Source organism: Canis lupus, chromosome 25 (genome assembly GCF_011100685.1).
Source record: "Canis lupus familiaris isolate Mischka breed German Shepherd chromosome 25, alternate assembly UU_Cfam_GSD_1.0, whole genome shotgun sequence".
Lineage (NCBI taxonomy): Eukaryota > Metazoa > Chordata > Mammalia > Carnivora > Canidae > Canis > Canis lupus.
This window is the reverse complement of record NC_049246.1, coordinates 18490404-18506318: the sequence shown is the minus strand read 5'-3', so window position 1 is coordinate 18506318 and position 15915 is coordinate 18490404. Positions and strand designations below refer to the sequence as shown.

Sequence of the window (15915 nt, the reverse complement as noted above, 5' to 3'; positions counted from 1 at the left end):
TACACTTTTATGGTTCAGTTAAATAACAGGGTGAAGTGACAGTGCTTATATCAACTAAGAGTATATGTACATTTTTTTAAGCAAAATAGTATGCAAAAACAAAACCATTATATATAACTTAGTGCTTCTATGAAGGTATAGTTAAAACTGAAGATAAAGGTGAGACAGCATGGTTTAAGAGGCCTGTGTGAGCGAAGGGGAAAGAAAAGAAATCTTAGTCAATAGTATGCAGAACTGCCTTTAAAAAGCATTTTTGCTTAGTCTTGGTGAAAGCACAATAATGGTGTATTGAATAAAATGATCCTAATTTGTGGGCCACGTTTTTTAAGTAGGCTCCACCCTTAATGTAGGGCTTGAACTCATGATCCTCAGATTAAGAGTCGCATACTGTTCCGACTGAGCTAGCCAGGCACCTCTGGGCCACATTATTTTTATGTGTGCATAAAAACAGTAGTACAGGAGATGCCTGGGTGGCTCAGCAGTTAAGCATCTGCCTTCAGCTCAGGGCATGATCCTGGAGTCCCGGGATCAAGTCCCACATCAGGCTCCCTGAATAGAGCTTGCTTCTCCCTCTGTCTCTCTCTGTGTCTGTCATGAATAAATAAAATAAAATAAAAAATAATAAACAGGAGTACATCTGTTACTTAGGGTAGCTGTTTTTTTTTTTTTAATTTAAAACCAATTAACAGGGGATCTCTGGTGGCGCAGCGGTTTGGCGCCTGCCTTTGGCCTAGGGCACGATCCTGGAGACCCGGGATCGAATCCCACGTCGGGCTCCCGGTGCATGGAGCCTGCTTCTCCCTCTGCTTGTGTCTCTGCCTCTCTCTCTCTCTCTCTGTGTGTGTGACTATCATAAATTAAAAATAATAATAATAATAATTTAAAAAAATAAAACCAATTAAAAAAATAAAATAAAACCAATTAACATATATTGTATTATTAGTTTTAGAGGTAAAATTTAGTGATTCATCAGTTGCATATAACACCCAGTGTTCATTTACATCAAGTGTCCTCCTTAATGCCCATCGCCCAGTTACTCCATCCCTCCACCCCTCAATGTAGCTTTTAAAAAGTCTTATTTACTTTAAAATGAGACAGGAAAAAATATATATACATATGTGTATATATATATACACATATATATAAATAAAGATAAAAGACAATATTAACGGGGATATGTATGAAGGTATATATGGGAGATTGTATATAATTCTTCCATCTTTTCTGACAATCAAAAACAGTAAAAACTAGTAAACATTTATTTCTACATTGAACACAGTTCTAAATTTACTGCTAATTATCAATAAATTCAGTCTAGTCAATGAGAATAAGGGCATTAACAACCATTCTCAAGTATTAAGTAGCACATCTCAATTCTAGCTCCAGATTTAATTTGTTGATAACTGTACCTGGTCTTTATTTCAGCAGTTTTGTTTAATTTATTATAGAAACAAATATTAGAGGATCACTATGTAAGGACCTTTGAATCTTAGATATACAACAGTGTACAAAACAAGTGAAATCTGTGAATTATATGTTCTTGTATAGAAGTCCTGTAGATACAAATATTGCCCAAGCTTTGCCTTGTATTAAATTTCATGATAGCCCTGAAATTTAAAACCTTATCTTCAAAATGCCAGAAACAGTCTATTTTCTTTGTAGCCAAATTTTCTTTTAGCTTAATCAGTAAGCCAAACCAAAAGGTAGAAGATGGTCCTCCTAGCCTTCTGGATCATATACAACTAGATAAGTAGTTAAAATTTTTTGTTGGAAAATAAAATAAAATAAATAAAATAAAATTTTTTGTTGGAAAAAGTGGATTCAAGTTTATGATGAACATGAAGTGTTTAAGAAAAAAAGTCTCTAAGCATTTCAGTGGACCCCAAATGTGTTTTATAGAAGTAAAAATATCTGGTCTTTCAGTGTTGCTTGCTTGCTTATGTATGTACGTGTGTATGTGTTTTTAAGTAGGTTCCATGCCCAGCACAGAGCCCAACGCAGGGCTTAAACTCACAACCCCAAGATCGAGACCTGAGTCGAGATTAAGAGTCCGACACTCCACTGACTAAACCACCCAGGCACCAGGCACCACAAAGCTGTCTTTTTTTTTTTAAAGTAGGCTCCATGCTGTGCACTAGATGGTGTTACTTGCACATCCCTTTGGCACTTTATACACTGCACATCGTTGGATAACTTCACATATGCAGAAGCTGGTTAAGTGCCCTTGGGTTTTATTTTTAGCTGAATTACTCTTAAACTGTATAATTTTTACTGTTACTTTATCTAGAAGCTTCAGTTTCCTCTTCTATAAAATGAGTAATAGTACTTCACAGGGTTGTTGTAAAGATTAAATGAGCTAATAAATGCCAAGATTTAGTCCATGGATGACAGATTGTAAAGCACTTGACACAAATGTAATTCTTCTTTTGATTTGTTTTCAACCATTTAAAAATGTAAAACCATTCTTAGCTCACAGGACGACCAAACCAAAATAAGAGACAGGCCCTGCTACACTTCGCCGACGTCTGATATACGGAGATGAGCTCTTTTATCTGGTGGAAATAGAGCATCTTCTCTGGAAATGTGTTTTCTGGTAGTGTGTTTTAACAGTGTTTAGGTGGCTTTATTATTTGATCCCACTGATCTCTCTTTGGGAAATTTATTTTAGCAGTGTGACCAAAGATGTATGAGTATGTAGTAGCTTTGCTTATGAAAACAAAATCAGAAACAAAACAACCTTTGGTTTCCAAAGGGACAGTTTTTGTTGTACTTTTTATTGTATTTAGAACAATCAGTAAAAATCATGTTTTTGAAAAATAGTAAAACAAGAAGTGTTCTATATCTAAGTGAAAAAACAAAGTAAAGTGATAGTATTATCCCAGTCTTTTGAATAATACACATAAAATATGTATTTATAGTTATATTTGTAAATGTAAAAAGTGAAGGAAAGATCAAATTTTATTAGTATCTGTGAGTGATTTTTTAAAATTTTAATTTATTTTTAAAGTTTTATTTAAAATGAGTTGACATAGTATATTATTAGTTTCTGAGATAGAATTTAGTGATTCATCAGTTGCATATAACACCCAGGGTTCATTACATCACATGAACCCTCCTTAATGCCCATCACCTGGTCACCCTATCCCTCCCCCTCCTCCCCTTTAGCACCCTCAGTTTGTTTCCTGTAGTTAAGAGTGTCTCATGGCTTCTCTCCTTTGATTTTGTCTTATTGTCTTTCTCTCCCTTTCCCTATGTTCATCTTTTAAATTCTACATAGAAAAAGAAAAAAAAATTATACATAGGACTGAAATCGTATAATTGTCTTTCTCTGACTTATTTTGCTTAGCATAATATCCTCTAGTTACATGCACGTCATTGCAAATGGTAAGATTTAATTGTTTTTGATGGCTGAATAATATTCCATTGTATATATGTACCACATCTTCTTTATCCATTCATCTGTTGATAGACATCTGGGCTCTTTCTGCTCAATCTTGGCTATTGTGGACATTGCTGCTATAAACATTGGGGTGCAGTTGCCCCTTTGAATCACTGTTTGTATCCTTCGGATAAATACCTAGTAATGCAATTGCTGGGTCATAGGTTAGCTCTTCTTTTTAACTTTGAAGAACCTTCATACTGTTTTCCCAGAGTGGCCGTACCATTTTGCATTCCCACCAACCGTGTAAGAGGGTTCCTCTTTGCATCCTCACAAACATCTATTGATTACTAATTTGTTAATTTTAGCCATTCTAACTGGTGTGAGGTGGTATCTTATTGTAGTTTTGATTTGTATTTCCCTCATGATGAGTGATGTGGAACATTTTTTCATGTGTCTTTGGCCATTTGTATGTCGTCTTTGGAGAAATGTTTACTCATGTCTTCTACCCGTTTCTTAACTGGGTTGTTATTTGGGTGTTGAGTTTGATAAGTTCTTTATAGATTTTGAATACTAACCCCTTCTCTGATAAGACAATTGCAAATATCTTCTCCCATTCTGTCAGTTGTCTTGGTTTTGTTGACTCTTTGCTGTCCAAAAGCTTCAATAATCTCAAGTTTTGCTTTTGTTTCCCTTCCCTTTGGAGAGGTGTCTAGCAGGAAGTTGCTACAGCTGAGGTCACAGAGGTTGCTGCCTGTGTTTGCCTCTAGGATTTTGATGGATTCCTGTCTCACACTTAGGTCTTTCATCCATTTTGAGTTCATTTTTGTGTATGACGTAAGAAAGTGGTCCAAATTCATTCTTCTGCATGTGGCTGTCCAACTTTCCTAACACTATCTGTTGAAGAGACTGTCCTTTTCCCATTGGATATTCTTTCCCGCTTTGTCAAAGGTTAGTTGATCATAGAGTTGAGTCCTCATTTCTGCGTTCTCTATTCTTTTCCATTGATTTACAGGTCTATTTTTGTGTCTGTACCATGCTGTCATGATGATCATAGCTTTGTAATACAGCTTGAAATCAGGCATTTTGATGCCCTCAGCTTTGGTTTTCTTTTTCAACATTCCTCTGGCTATTTGGGGTCTTTTCTGGTTCATACAAATTTTAGGATTATTTGTTCCAACTCTGTCCATGGTATTTTGATAGGGATTGCATTGAATATAAATTGCTCTGGGTAGCATAGACATTTTCACAAAATTTTTCTTCCAGTCATGAGCATGGAATGTTTTTCCACTTCAGTCTTCCTCAATTTCTTACATAAGTGTTCTGTAGATTTCAGAGTATAGATCCTTTACCTCTTTGGTTAGGTTTATTCCTAAGTATCTTATCGTTTTGGGTGCAATTGTAAATGGAATTGATTACTTGATTTCTTTTTTTTGTCTCATTGTTAGTGTATGCAGGTGACTTCTGTGCATTGATTTTATATCCTGCCATGTTGCTGAATTCCTGTATGAGTTCTAGCAATTTGGGGGTGGAATCTTTTGGGTTCTCAACATAGAATATCATGTAGTCTGAGAAGAGTGATAGTGTGACTTCTTTGCTGATTTAGATACTTTTTATTTCTTTCTGTTGTCTGATTGCTGTGCACTGTTTAAAAGCAGTGGTGAGTGTACATCCCTGTCCTGTTACCAACCTTAAGGGAAAATCTCAGTTTTTCCCCTTTGAGGATGATGCTCGCTTTTGTTTCTTCGTATATGGTTTTTGTGATACTGAAATGTATTCCCTCTGTCATCTATGGGTGATTTTTGTTTATTCCTGCTTTTTTTTATTTTTATATTACGCATTGCTTATGTTATCCGGGAAAGACCTCGATCTTCAGTTTATGAAAAGTAGATCAGTAATACTGTTTATTTTAGTTTTTAAAAAATGATATATAATTGACATATACCATTAGTTTCAGGTATATAGCATAATGATTCTATACTTTTATACATTGCAAAATCATCACAATAAGTCTAGTTAACATCTGTCACCTTACATAATTACATTTTTTTTGTGTGTGTGATGACAACTTTTAAGATCTGCTTTCTTAGCAACTTTTAAGTATGCAGTACACAGTATTATTAGCTTTAGTCACCATGCTGCATGTTATATCCCCATGACTTATTTTATGACTGGGGGTGTACCTTTGACCCCCTTCATCCATTTCTTCTACTTCTAACTCCTGCCTCTGGCAACTTCCAGTCAGTTCTCTTTTTCTGTGAACTTGAGTTTTTGTTTTGTTTTCTTCCATATTTAATTGAGATCATGAAGTATTTGTCTTGCTCATTTTACTTATTATAATGTCTTTGAGTTTGCAACATGTTGTCATGGCAAGTTTCTTTTTTTTTTTTTTATTTTATTTTTAAATTTTTATTTATTTATGATAGTCACAGAGAGAGAGAGAGAGGCAGAGACACAGGCAGAGGGAGAAGCAGGCTCCATGCACCGGGAGTCATGGCAAGTTTCCATTCCTTTTTATGGCCAAATAATATTCTAGCGTGTAGAATTTTCTTCATTCATCTGTTAAGGATATTTGGGCTATTTCCACTTTTTTGGCTAATGAAATGATGATGCAGTGAACGTGGGGGTACATATACCCCTTTGAGTTAGTGTTTTTGTTTTCTTCGGATAAATACCCAGAAGTGGAATTGCTGGATCATATGGTAGGTTTTTTTGTTTCTTTTTTTTTGAGGAAACTTTATACTGTTTTTGCATAGTTACTATACCAGTTTACATTCTTACCAATCGTGCACATGGGTTTTCCTTTTTTCCTAATCCTTGCTAATACCTGTTATTTCCTGTCTTTTTGATACCAACAGGTATGAAGTAAGGTCTCATTGTGGTTTTGATATGCATTTCCCTGATGATTAGTGATTTTGAGCATCTTTTCAGATATTTGTTAGCTATTTGTATGTCTTCTCTGTTGGCCATCTGTATGTCTTCTTTGGAAAATGTCTATTCAGGGACGCCTGGGTGGCTCATACGTTTAGCACCTGCCTTCGGCCCAGGGCATGATCCTGGAGTCCCGGTATCAAGTCCCACATTGGGCTCCCTGCATGGACCTGCTTCTCCCTCTGCCTATATCTCTGCTTCTCTCTCTCTCGCTCTCTGTCTCATGAATAAATAATAAAATCTAAAAAAATTCTATAGGAAAATGTCTATTCAGATCTGCCCATTTTTAAATCAGATTGGTTTTTTGTTATTGAGTTGTATGAGTTTTTTATATATTTTGAATATTAACCCTTTATCAGATACGTGATTTAGAAATATTTTCCAATACAGTAGGTTGCTTTTTCATTTTGTTGGTGGTTTCTTTTGTAGTATAGAAGCTTTTTAGTTTGATATAGTTCCATTTGCTTATTTTTACTTTTAGTGTGACACTTTCCTTAAATGCACTTGCTTCAGGAGGTGAACGTACTTTATAATGATACTAATCTCCATTTCAGGTTCATTCATATATTTTCAGGATTGTATGTTTTTAGAAATTTAGTCATTTAAATTATCAAGTTTAATGGCCTTTATTTGATTGTTTTTAATTCTGTAACAGGGTAAAATCCTTTATAAAGTTCGATGGAAAGGATACACATCAGATGATGATACCTGGGAGCCTGAGATTCATCTTGAGGACTGTAAAGAAGTTCTTCTTGAATTTAGGAAGAAAATTGTGGAGAACAAAGCTAAGCCAGTCAAGAAGGATATTCAGGTATCATGTTTTATTTCTTTTTTTTTTTTTTAGTATAATAAACTTCCTATAAATTTTACTGACATAAGGAATATGCAGTAAAGAATTTACAAATAGGGGTGCCTGTGTGGCTCAGTCGGTTAAGCATTTAATTTTGGTTCAAGTCATGATCCCAGGGTCCTGGGATTGAACCCCACATCAGCTCCCTGCTCAGTGGGGAGTCTGCTTCTGCTCCCTCTGCTGCTGTTCCCCTACTCGTGCTCTATCTCTCCCTCTCGAATAAATAAAGTCTTTATAAAAATTTTTTTTGTTTTACGGAGGGGTTTCACCACAGTAGTGTCTGTAAATATCTGTAAATATTTGATTTGTCCCCCTCTCTATTTAAATATAGGAATCTTGCTTACTTAGGACTTAGTAAACATCACAGAAATTAGAAATGGCTTCTAACATAACCCAAAAAGGAGCACCTGGATGGCACAGTCAGTTAAGCATTCAACTCTTGGTTTCAGCTCAGGCCATGATCTCAGGGTCAAGAGATCAAGCCCTGCATCAGGCTCCACATACAGCAGGGAGTCTGCTTGAGATTCTCTCTTCCTCCCCTTCTGCCCCTCCTGCTTGTGCTTTCTCTTTCTTTCTCTCTAAAATAAATAAACATTTTTAAAAACTAGCTAAATAAAATAACCGCTCAAAATGGTTGTTAATGCTATTAATCAGAAAATATGCATAATGTAGAAATGGTATTTGTTCATTAAAATACTTTTCATCCTTTAACATTTGATTCTCTTTTTATCTTCTTATTGACCATCAAATATTTTAAACTAAAAAAATGTTGAGATGCTATTTAACATACGTATGTGTGATATGGTCTAGCCCTTTGTTTTTAATGGACAGATAATCTCCAGATAGGAAACCACTGGTCTGCCTGAGCTTCAGTGGTTGATATTATATGACAGTAAACCTCTACTGCTCTGCTACATCAGTGTTTTACTATGTATACCTTGTTAGGTTTTTTTCTTTATTTGGGGATGGCATTTTTAATAAACAGTGTCTGATAAGGTCTAAACCCTTATTTATAAAGAATTTTATTAAGGAAAATTTGAACATACAAAATTGGAAAGAGCAGTGTCACGAGACTCCTATTCATCATCAATGGCAGTTTACGTACTTGGCCATTCTTCCTTTTTCTATCCACTACTCCCCCTCTCCCACTTTATTCGCTATATTTTTTTGTTTTGTTTTGTGTGTGGGTTTTTTGTTTTGTTTTTTTCTTAGAGAGAGAGGAGGGAATGCGGGGAGGACTAGAGGGAGAGAGAGAATCCCAAGCAGGCTTCAAACTAAGTGTGGAGCCCAGTGCAGGGCTTGATCTCATGACCCTAAGATCATGACCTGAGCTAAAATCAAGAGTCGGACACTTATCAACTGACTCACCCAGGCACCCCTACTAGCTAGAATATTTTCAAGCCAATTCAGGATTTGATAAAAATCTGCATATTTATATATCATTAATAATCTTACTCTAAGCAGTTTCTTCCCCATGTTTATTTGATGAAGAAACCACATCATTTTCTGTATGCTAGGTTTGGCTGCATGCATGGTGCATTTTAAAACGTTCCTCTAGCCCCCATATTCCTATAAACAGATAGCTAAATATGGAAGCATGATTATACTAACATTTAGGTGTTTTTTGTTTTTTTGTGGGGTTTTTTGGTAAGGATAGTTGTAAAAGTTGTTTACCTCCTGCATATCAGAAAGCACATATTTAGTTCACTCCTTTACCGTGGGGTTAATAAGATCATTGAAATTTGGTATTTTCAGTCTGATCCTTCATTAGAAAACTCACAGCTTTTCATGTGTGGGTTTTAGGAGCCATTAATCATTGCCTAGAACCATTCTCTCATTAAAGGGTGGGAAATAGTGATTTTTTTCTAAATCTGTCATTCATCCCTCTGTGTTTATTAGCAGGAGTTCTGGAGACACAGGTTAATAAATAACCTAATATAAGTAATCTTTGAGACTGAGACTCTTGTTCCTCAGTAACCTCTCATCCCATGATTTTAAAATACTTTGATGCTTCTTACCTCAGTTAGTTATTCCTGTGATGGTTGTAAATATTGATTTTTTTCTTTTTTTTTTTTCTAATTCTCTTATTGTATATTTTTCATTTGTGTTTCATAAAGAATAGCTCCTCCCTGGAAATTTTTTTAGCATCAGTACATACAGAATCTTCATGTCAGTCATCCATTACTAGTGTTATTCATATTGGTGATGCAAAAATGGTTCTAAATTTGGCCAGTGGGAGCCAAGGCAGGTCTTGTGTCCTTTTGATATTTCCCTTTCTGTTTTGAGCATATCATTGCTTCTGATAAAGTGTTGCAATTTTCCTGCTCCATCCCTGTTATCTATCATTTCTCCAAGGAATCCTGATTCTTTATAGAGGAGGATAGGATTAAAAACCAAGATGTACTTATTGCTACTAGAGTATGATTATTTCTAGGCCCTTTAAGTAGACAGAGATAAAGGAAAAAATATGTCAGTTTGTTTAAATCATAAATTCATATTGGTATCTGTGGTTTCTGTCCATGACCTCAGGGTCTTCCACCCATTCTACCTGGCTGTAGTCTGTTTCCCTTTTCCTACTGGAGAACTCTGGTTCCCACCATCAGGGTATATAGTCATTTACTCAATCCTACAAAAATGAGAAATTAGTTTCAGATTTGCTATACCTGGGGTGCCTGGGTGGCTCAGCAGTTGAGCATCTGCTTTGGCTCAGGGCATGATCCAGCAGTTCTGAGATCGGGTCCCACATCAGGCTCCCTGCCTGGAGTCTGCTTCTCCCTCTGCCTGTGTTTCTGCCTCTCTCTCTCTCTCTCTCTCTCTCTCTCTCTCTGTCTCATGAATAAATAAATAAAATCTTTAATAAAAAAAATATTTGCTCTACATACTACTGTAAAACTCCAAATTTATTTGCAATTCTTTTTGTCCATATGTAAGTATATTCACTGAGGATGTTTAGTGTTCAAAAGTTCTTTAGGTTGATTTTTTTTCTTTTCAGTGGTTATGTTATCAATTTGATAAACAAGTTCATTTGGTTGTTAATTAGTATCATTCTTCTTGCTGCCTTCCCTCTCTACATATCTGATTTGAAGTACTGTCCCTTTACTCTCAGTTTAGAACTACAAGGCAATCCGCAAGAATACTATGTGTTAATATCTTTTTACCATTCTTTCCCCATTATTTTGATAGGTGCTTTATTATCAAGAGTCTTTAGTGACTGTTACATACTATACTCTCTTATAGCCATCATTCAGTCTTAATTCTAGGAGCAAATATCCATTTAATTTCTACTTATCTTTATTTTGATATCTATCCAGTCATTATTGGCTATCTGAAGCTCATTCTTTAGTACAGTGGTTCTCAAGAGGACTTCAATCCAGAAGCATCAGTTATCATTATCTGGGAAGGTATTAGAAATGTAGTCTCTGGGCTGCACATTGTTGGATAGGGACCAGCTGCCTGTGTTTATGGTTGGGTTTTTTGGTTGGGTTTTTGTTTTTTAAGATTTTATTTATTTATTTTAGAGAGCAAGTAGGGGGGAGGGAGAGGGAAAAGTAGCCTCTGTGCTGAGCACAGAGCCCAAGACGGCTCAATCCCATAACCCTGGGATCACGACCTGAGGCAAAATCAAGAGTCTGATACTTAGACACTTAACTGACTGAGCCATCCAGGTGCCCCATGCCTGTGTTTTGATAAGCCCTTCTGCATTCTGATGCCTGCTAAGGTTTTAGAACCACCTCTGCAATAGAAGGGCTCGTGAGAACAGTATTCTCAGAGTTCTTGTATTTCATAATAATTGTTGGCATCTTTATATCTGAAAGCCAGTTTGACTAGATATAAATGCCTTGGCTCAAATTTTCTTTTGTTGAATATCTTAACATGTTATTCCATTATCATCTGGCATAAAATAACTATTCTCTAAAGATGAATGTGAATTTTTCTCTTCTAAGTGATTTAGTTTTTTGTCTGATGCCTCAAAATTTTTCTCTACTTTTTTTTTTTTAGATGTTATTTATTTATTCATGAGATATACAGAGAGAGGCAGAGACATAGGCAAAGGGAGAAGCAGGCTCCCTGTGGGGGACCTGATATAGGACTCGACCCCAGGACCCCGGAATCACACTCTGAGCCGAAGACAGATGCTGAACCACTGAGCCACCCAGGCATCCCCTCTCTACTGTTTTGCAGACGTGTCTTTCTGGCGTGCTTTTATGGTTTTTAGAGTACTCTGTTCCTTAGTCTGTTTTTCTTATAACAGCATAGTAAAATATTTTGCCCTAATAATTTTCTGCTGCTTATATTGATATGAAATTTCTTTTTTCTGAAATTTTGGAAGGCAAAAGAAGAGAACAGGATAATTTTTTTTAGCTTAAAGGCTCCTCACCCCCATATCAGAATTTTCTCTTTTCTTCGTTTCTATTTTTCTTGTTCTACTTTACTTGGAATCTAATCTCAGCAGTTTCTCCTCATTTTGGGGCTTAGTCTTGGAAGTCCTAGAAGAGACCAGTTACTTTTGAGATTTACAGGACCTAGAGCAAGCCAGCCCTTAACACTGTCCACAGATACCTGCAGGTATCCTTGCACATGTGTAGCTTCTGCCGCTTCCTTCCACTCTTCTCAGATTGATCTGTCAGTTTTCATAGTGATTTCTCCCATTTGCTTTCTCCTATGTAGGTATTCATAATAGTCTTAGAGCTGTTGGTTGTTTGTCCCCATACTTATATTTTGGGGTTCACTGGGATGCTTTGCTATTTAGTTTTATTGTAGATGTTGTCTGTGGAGATTTTGTTTTCCTATCCTAGTAGCTTTGTCTATTTACGTAGGTATGTATGTCAACTCTACACCCAACATGGTGTTTAAACCTAGGACCTTGAGATCAAGAGTCACATGCTCCTACCAATTGAGCCAACCAGGCACCCCATAGCTCTATCTTTTTATGGAGTGATTTGAAGAGATTCAAAAAGATATGCCAGTTCTACCATGCTCTTACTATCTTGTTAACTTCAGTAGTGTTCATTTCTTTAGACCGTATAGGGAAAACATTTTTAAAATGTACCTATCTTTTCCTTCCCTTTCCAACCCCTCGTAATTTACAAGAAAAGAATTTGGGGAAATGGGAACTGAAAATACTTTGCATAGTGTTTTTGTGTCTATTATAAATATTTTTAAGGTGTGGTTTGAGTTGGTTTCTATTTTTATTTTGTTTTTAGAATTGGAAAATATATTTCCAGGAGGTTTTTCAGGTTATAACTCAAATCAGATCAATTGTGGAAATAAGATTTGTGTGTAGTCTTGCTAATTCTGTATGTAACTGTGAAATATAACAGCGTCTTTAAGGATATGTTGGATCCCCTCTTTTAAAACCTTGCGTTTGGATCAGTAACTACTTTTTTAACAACCAAGACAATCTGTACAAATTACTTTCTTGGTGTTTGAAATCATATAAGACACACCATACATAAGGCTGTTACTGTTTATTTCTGCTTTAGTTTAGAACCTTCAGCAACACTAAACATTTTTTGTCACTGTGTTTATTTGCTTTTTCAAAATGACACTATCATCAACAAGACCTATTTGTTAAATCATAGACATAAATAATATATAATTCAGTTTAGATAAATAATTTTAAGAAGTTGAGAAACTGCTTGAAAAAAAAAGATTTATACCAGATTTCATTAGTATTACTTTTCAAAACCTTTAAATTGCTACATTAATGAGTACTTAAGTCTTTTTTATATTTTATAGAGACTGTCCTTAAATAATGACATATTTGAGGCAAATTCTGATAGTGATCAGCAAAGTGAGACAAAAGAAGATACTTCTCCAAAGAAGAAAAAGAAAAAATTGAGGCATAGAGAAGAAAAAAGCCCAGATGATATGAAAAAGAAAAAAGCAAAGACTGGGAAACTAAAAGATAAATCCAAGCCAGACCTGGAGAGCTCTTCTGAAAGTTTAGTTTTTGACTTAAGGACAAAGAAAAGAATTTCAGAAGCCAAAGAAGAATTAAAGGAATCAAAAAAGCCCAAAAAAGAGGATATTAAAGAATTAAAGAAAGTTAAGAAGGGTGAAGTAAGAGATTTAAAGACTAAACTAAGGGAAGATTCCAAAGAAAACAGAAAAACAAAAAAAGAGAAAGGTGTTGAATCTCAGTTGGAATCTGAATCAAGTGTACTTAATGACTCCCCTTTTCAAGAAGATGACAATGAAGAGATACATTCTGACAGCAGAGAAGAGAAACAGAAGGTTAAAAGTGTAAAAGATAAAGCAGGACAAAACGCTGTTCAAGATGTTTTTGATAAAGAGCCAGACGGCTTTGTGAGTGCTGATGAGGATGTGGATGTCAAAGCAAAGAGAAAAAGAAAGAAACTGAGAAAGACCGAGGAACTTAAAGAGAGCAAAACACTAGAAAACAGGAATCTTTTCCTAGAGAAGAAAGCTATATATAAGAAACAAAGGAATCAGGACAAAAGCAAAAGCACCACAGAGTTAGATAAGCTACTGCCTGCACCTGCCCAAACACAGAAGAGTTCAAGAGCAGGTGTGGAAGAAAGAGGCCTCAGGTCCACCGACTCAGCTGGGGAGGTGAGTACTCTGGGGAGTAGGTGAAGGACAGTCAGAATCTTACAGAATACAGAATGCAGAAATGTTCGGATCAAGCTGGCACTCTTGAATGGTCAAGAAATTTCACAAAAACACAGAGGAAATAGTAAAACAAACTATTAGAATAGTTTTTCTGTGGTTAGGGGGTTGCTTAATATGTGACTAAAATACACAATTGAAGATCCTCCAGCTTTTGGACCCCTCAAGCTTATCTCCTAGTCCGAAAACTTTGTTTGTTTATTTTTGAATTACAACTAGAAAATTGAGGGCTAATTTGTAAAGAAAACGATTTTTTGGGTGGGGGTACTCAGATGCCATGCCACATTGTGTGGTAACACTGAAAATAAGCTTCATCAGCTTAGTGTTTCCTTACTTAATATTTTTCCCTTCTGTCTTAATATACTGTTTTTTACTTTAATAATGTCCACTGCTATAAGCCTTTTAAATTAAAAAAAAAATGTTTAATAGGATTTTATCCCACTATTATAAAAAAATTTTATATGGTTTTTCAAAATGTAAATATTTTCCACATTATGTAAGTATTCATATTTTTTTTCATCCATTACTGTTTGTGGATTTTTCTTAAGGAAATTATTAAAAGGGGGAAAAAGCTAGGTATACAAAGATATTTATGGCAGTGTAGCCTCACTAACAGTCTGACTAATTGTCTAGCCATAAGGAAAATTATTTTTTTTAAAAAAAGGAAAATTATTAAGAAAATGTTGTATTGACTTTGGGACTGTTACCTCTCCATTAAAATATTAATTATGAGATCAATGTAGCAAAAATAGAAAAGGTTTTAAAATGTGATGGTAAAGAAAATTGTATGTATGAACCCAGTCATGTAAAAATATCTATGCAATATAAATAAAGGAAAATAAATTTTAAACAACAGTATTCTCTATGTAAATTTACAAATCAAAGGGAAGAATATAGAGAAAAAAGTTTGGCTAGTAGGACTATAGGAAAATTATTTTGGAATTTTCTTTATTTTTAATAATGAAAAAATAGAGTGAGGTGTTGGGTTTTGAATTTGATATTTTATAAATCATCACGGTTGAGGGAGATCCTGATTGAGGAATCCGTTGATGTGAAAAAAGCTTTAATAATCAGTTATGTGCCATCATATCTGAAACACAGCCACTGATGCCAAGAACCAGCATTTTCCAGTTTTCAGATATATAGTATCAGTTCCTTCTCTATTCTTGTTTTGGGTCTTACATATGTCTCTTTCAGGAGAAAGAGATTAAAAAAAATGAACCCAAAGAGAAAAACCAGAAAAGGCATGATTTGGACAAGGAAGAAAAAGGCCGTATAGAGCCAAAGGGATTAAAGAGTGAGTGTGCATATTAACATTCTACCATTTACTGTTGCTAATTTTTTTTTTTTATACAAAGAATTTAATTTACTGTAAAGACCATCTCTCTTTTCTAACCTGCAGTGTCATAGACATAGAAAATTTCATTCACTGGAGAATTCAGAACTTTATTTTTGTTTGAAACGTTACTTTAGTTTATTGTATAACAATTCATATTGTTTCTGTAATTTTTTTTTCTCTTTTGTTCACTTTGTTTTTTCTTCTTTTGATGGAGTACACCAGAATTACAGAGACCCTAAATTAGTTGTGGTAGAAAAGTAAATGTCTCTGTTTATAGTAGTTGCTAAATGAGAGAAACTGCTGTTAATACATGTAACATATTTAGCTCTGAGTCATTTGTATAAATATAATATTGAATATACATTTTGGAATGATAAAGATACAACATACTGAGAATCCATGACATGTCAGTAGTAGAGTCAGGTACTTTATAAAACATTCACCATTACAGTACTTGGAACAAACACATACATGTTCTTGTGAAGCAGTAATTCTAAGAGATAGATAATTTTGCCAGGTTTTTCTCCCAAAAGCTGTATAGAGCTGAGGGTAATACTCGAAGTAGATTTTGGTTCTAAGCCTAAACTGGGACTTAGTGGTAAGTAGGAGGATATTAGAAGCTGAGAAGGAACACTTGCTTTGATGGATTATGCATAAAGTAATTATAATTTAAAGGCTATCTAGTCAAAGTACTAAGGTTTTAAACATGTATGACTCTTCAAAGAGTAGAGATTCAAAATATAGTAAAATTGGAGCTGGTTAATTTTTACTTCCTCCTAGTAT

General features: G+C 35.0%; 1 protein-coding gene across 1 annotated transcript in view; it reads left to right on the top strand.

Moving 5' to 3' along the window:
* The window catches only part of MPHOSPH8 (M-phase phosphoprotein 8), a 50063-nt gene that overhangs the window by 9217 nt on the left and 24931 nt on the right, over positions 1-15915 (top strand). The window contains exons 2-4 of the mRNA NM_001145981.1: positions 6966-7121; positions 12900-13736; positions 14991-15090. Of these exons, the coding sequence (NP_001139453.1) occupies positions 6966-7121; positions 12900-13736; positions 14991-15090 (1093 nt within the window). The remainder of the gene's footprint in view (positions 1-6965; positions 7122-12899; positions 13737-14990; positions 15091-15915) is intronic.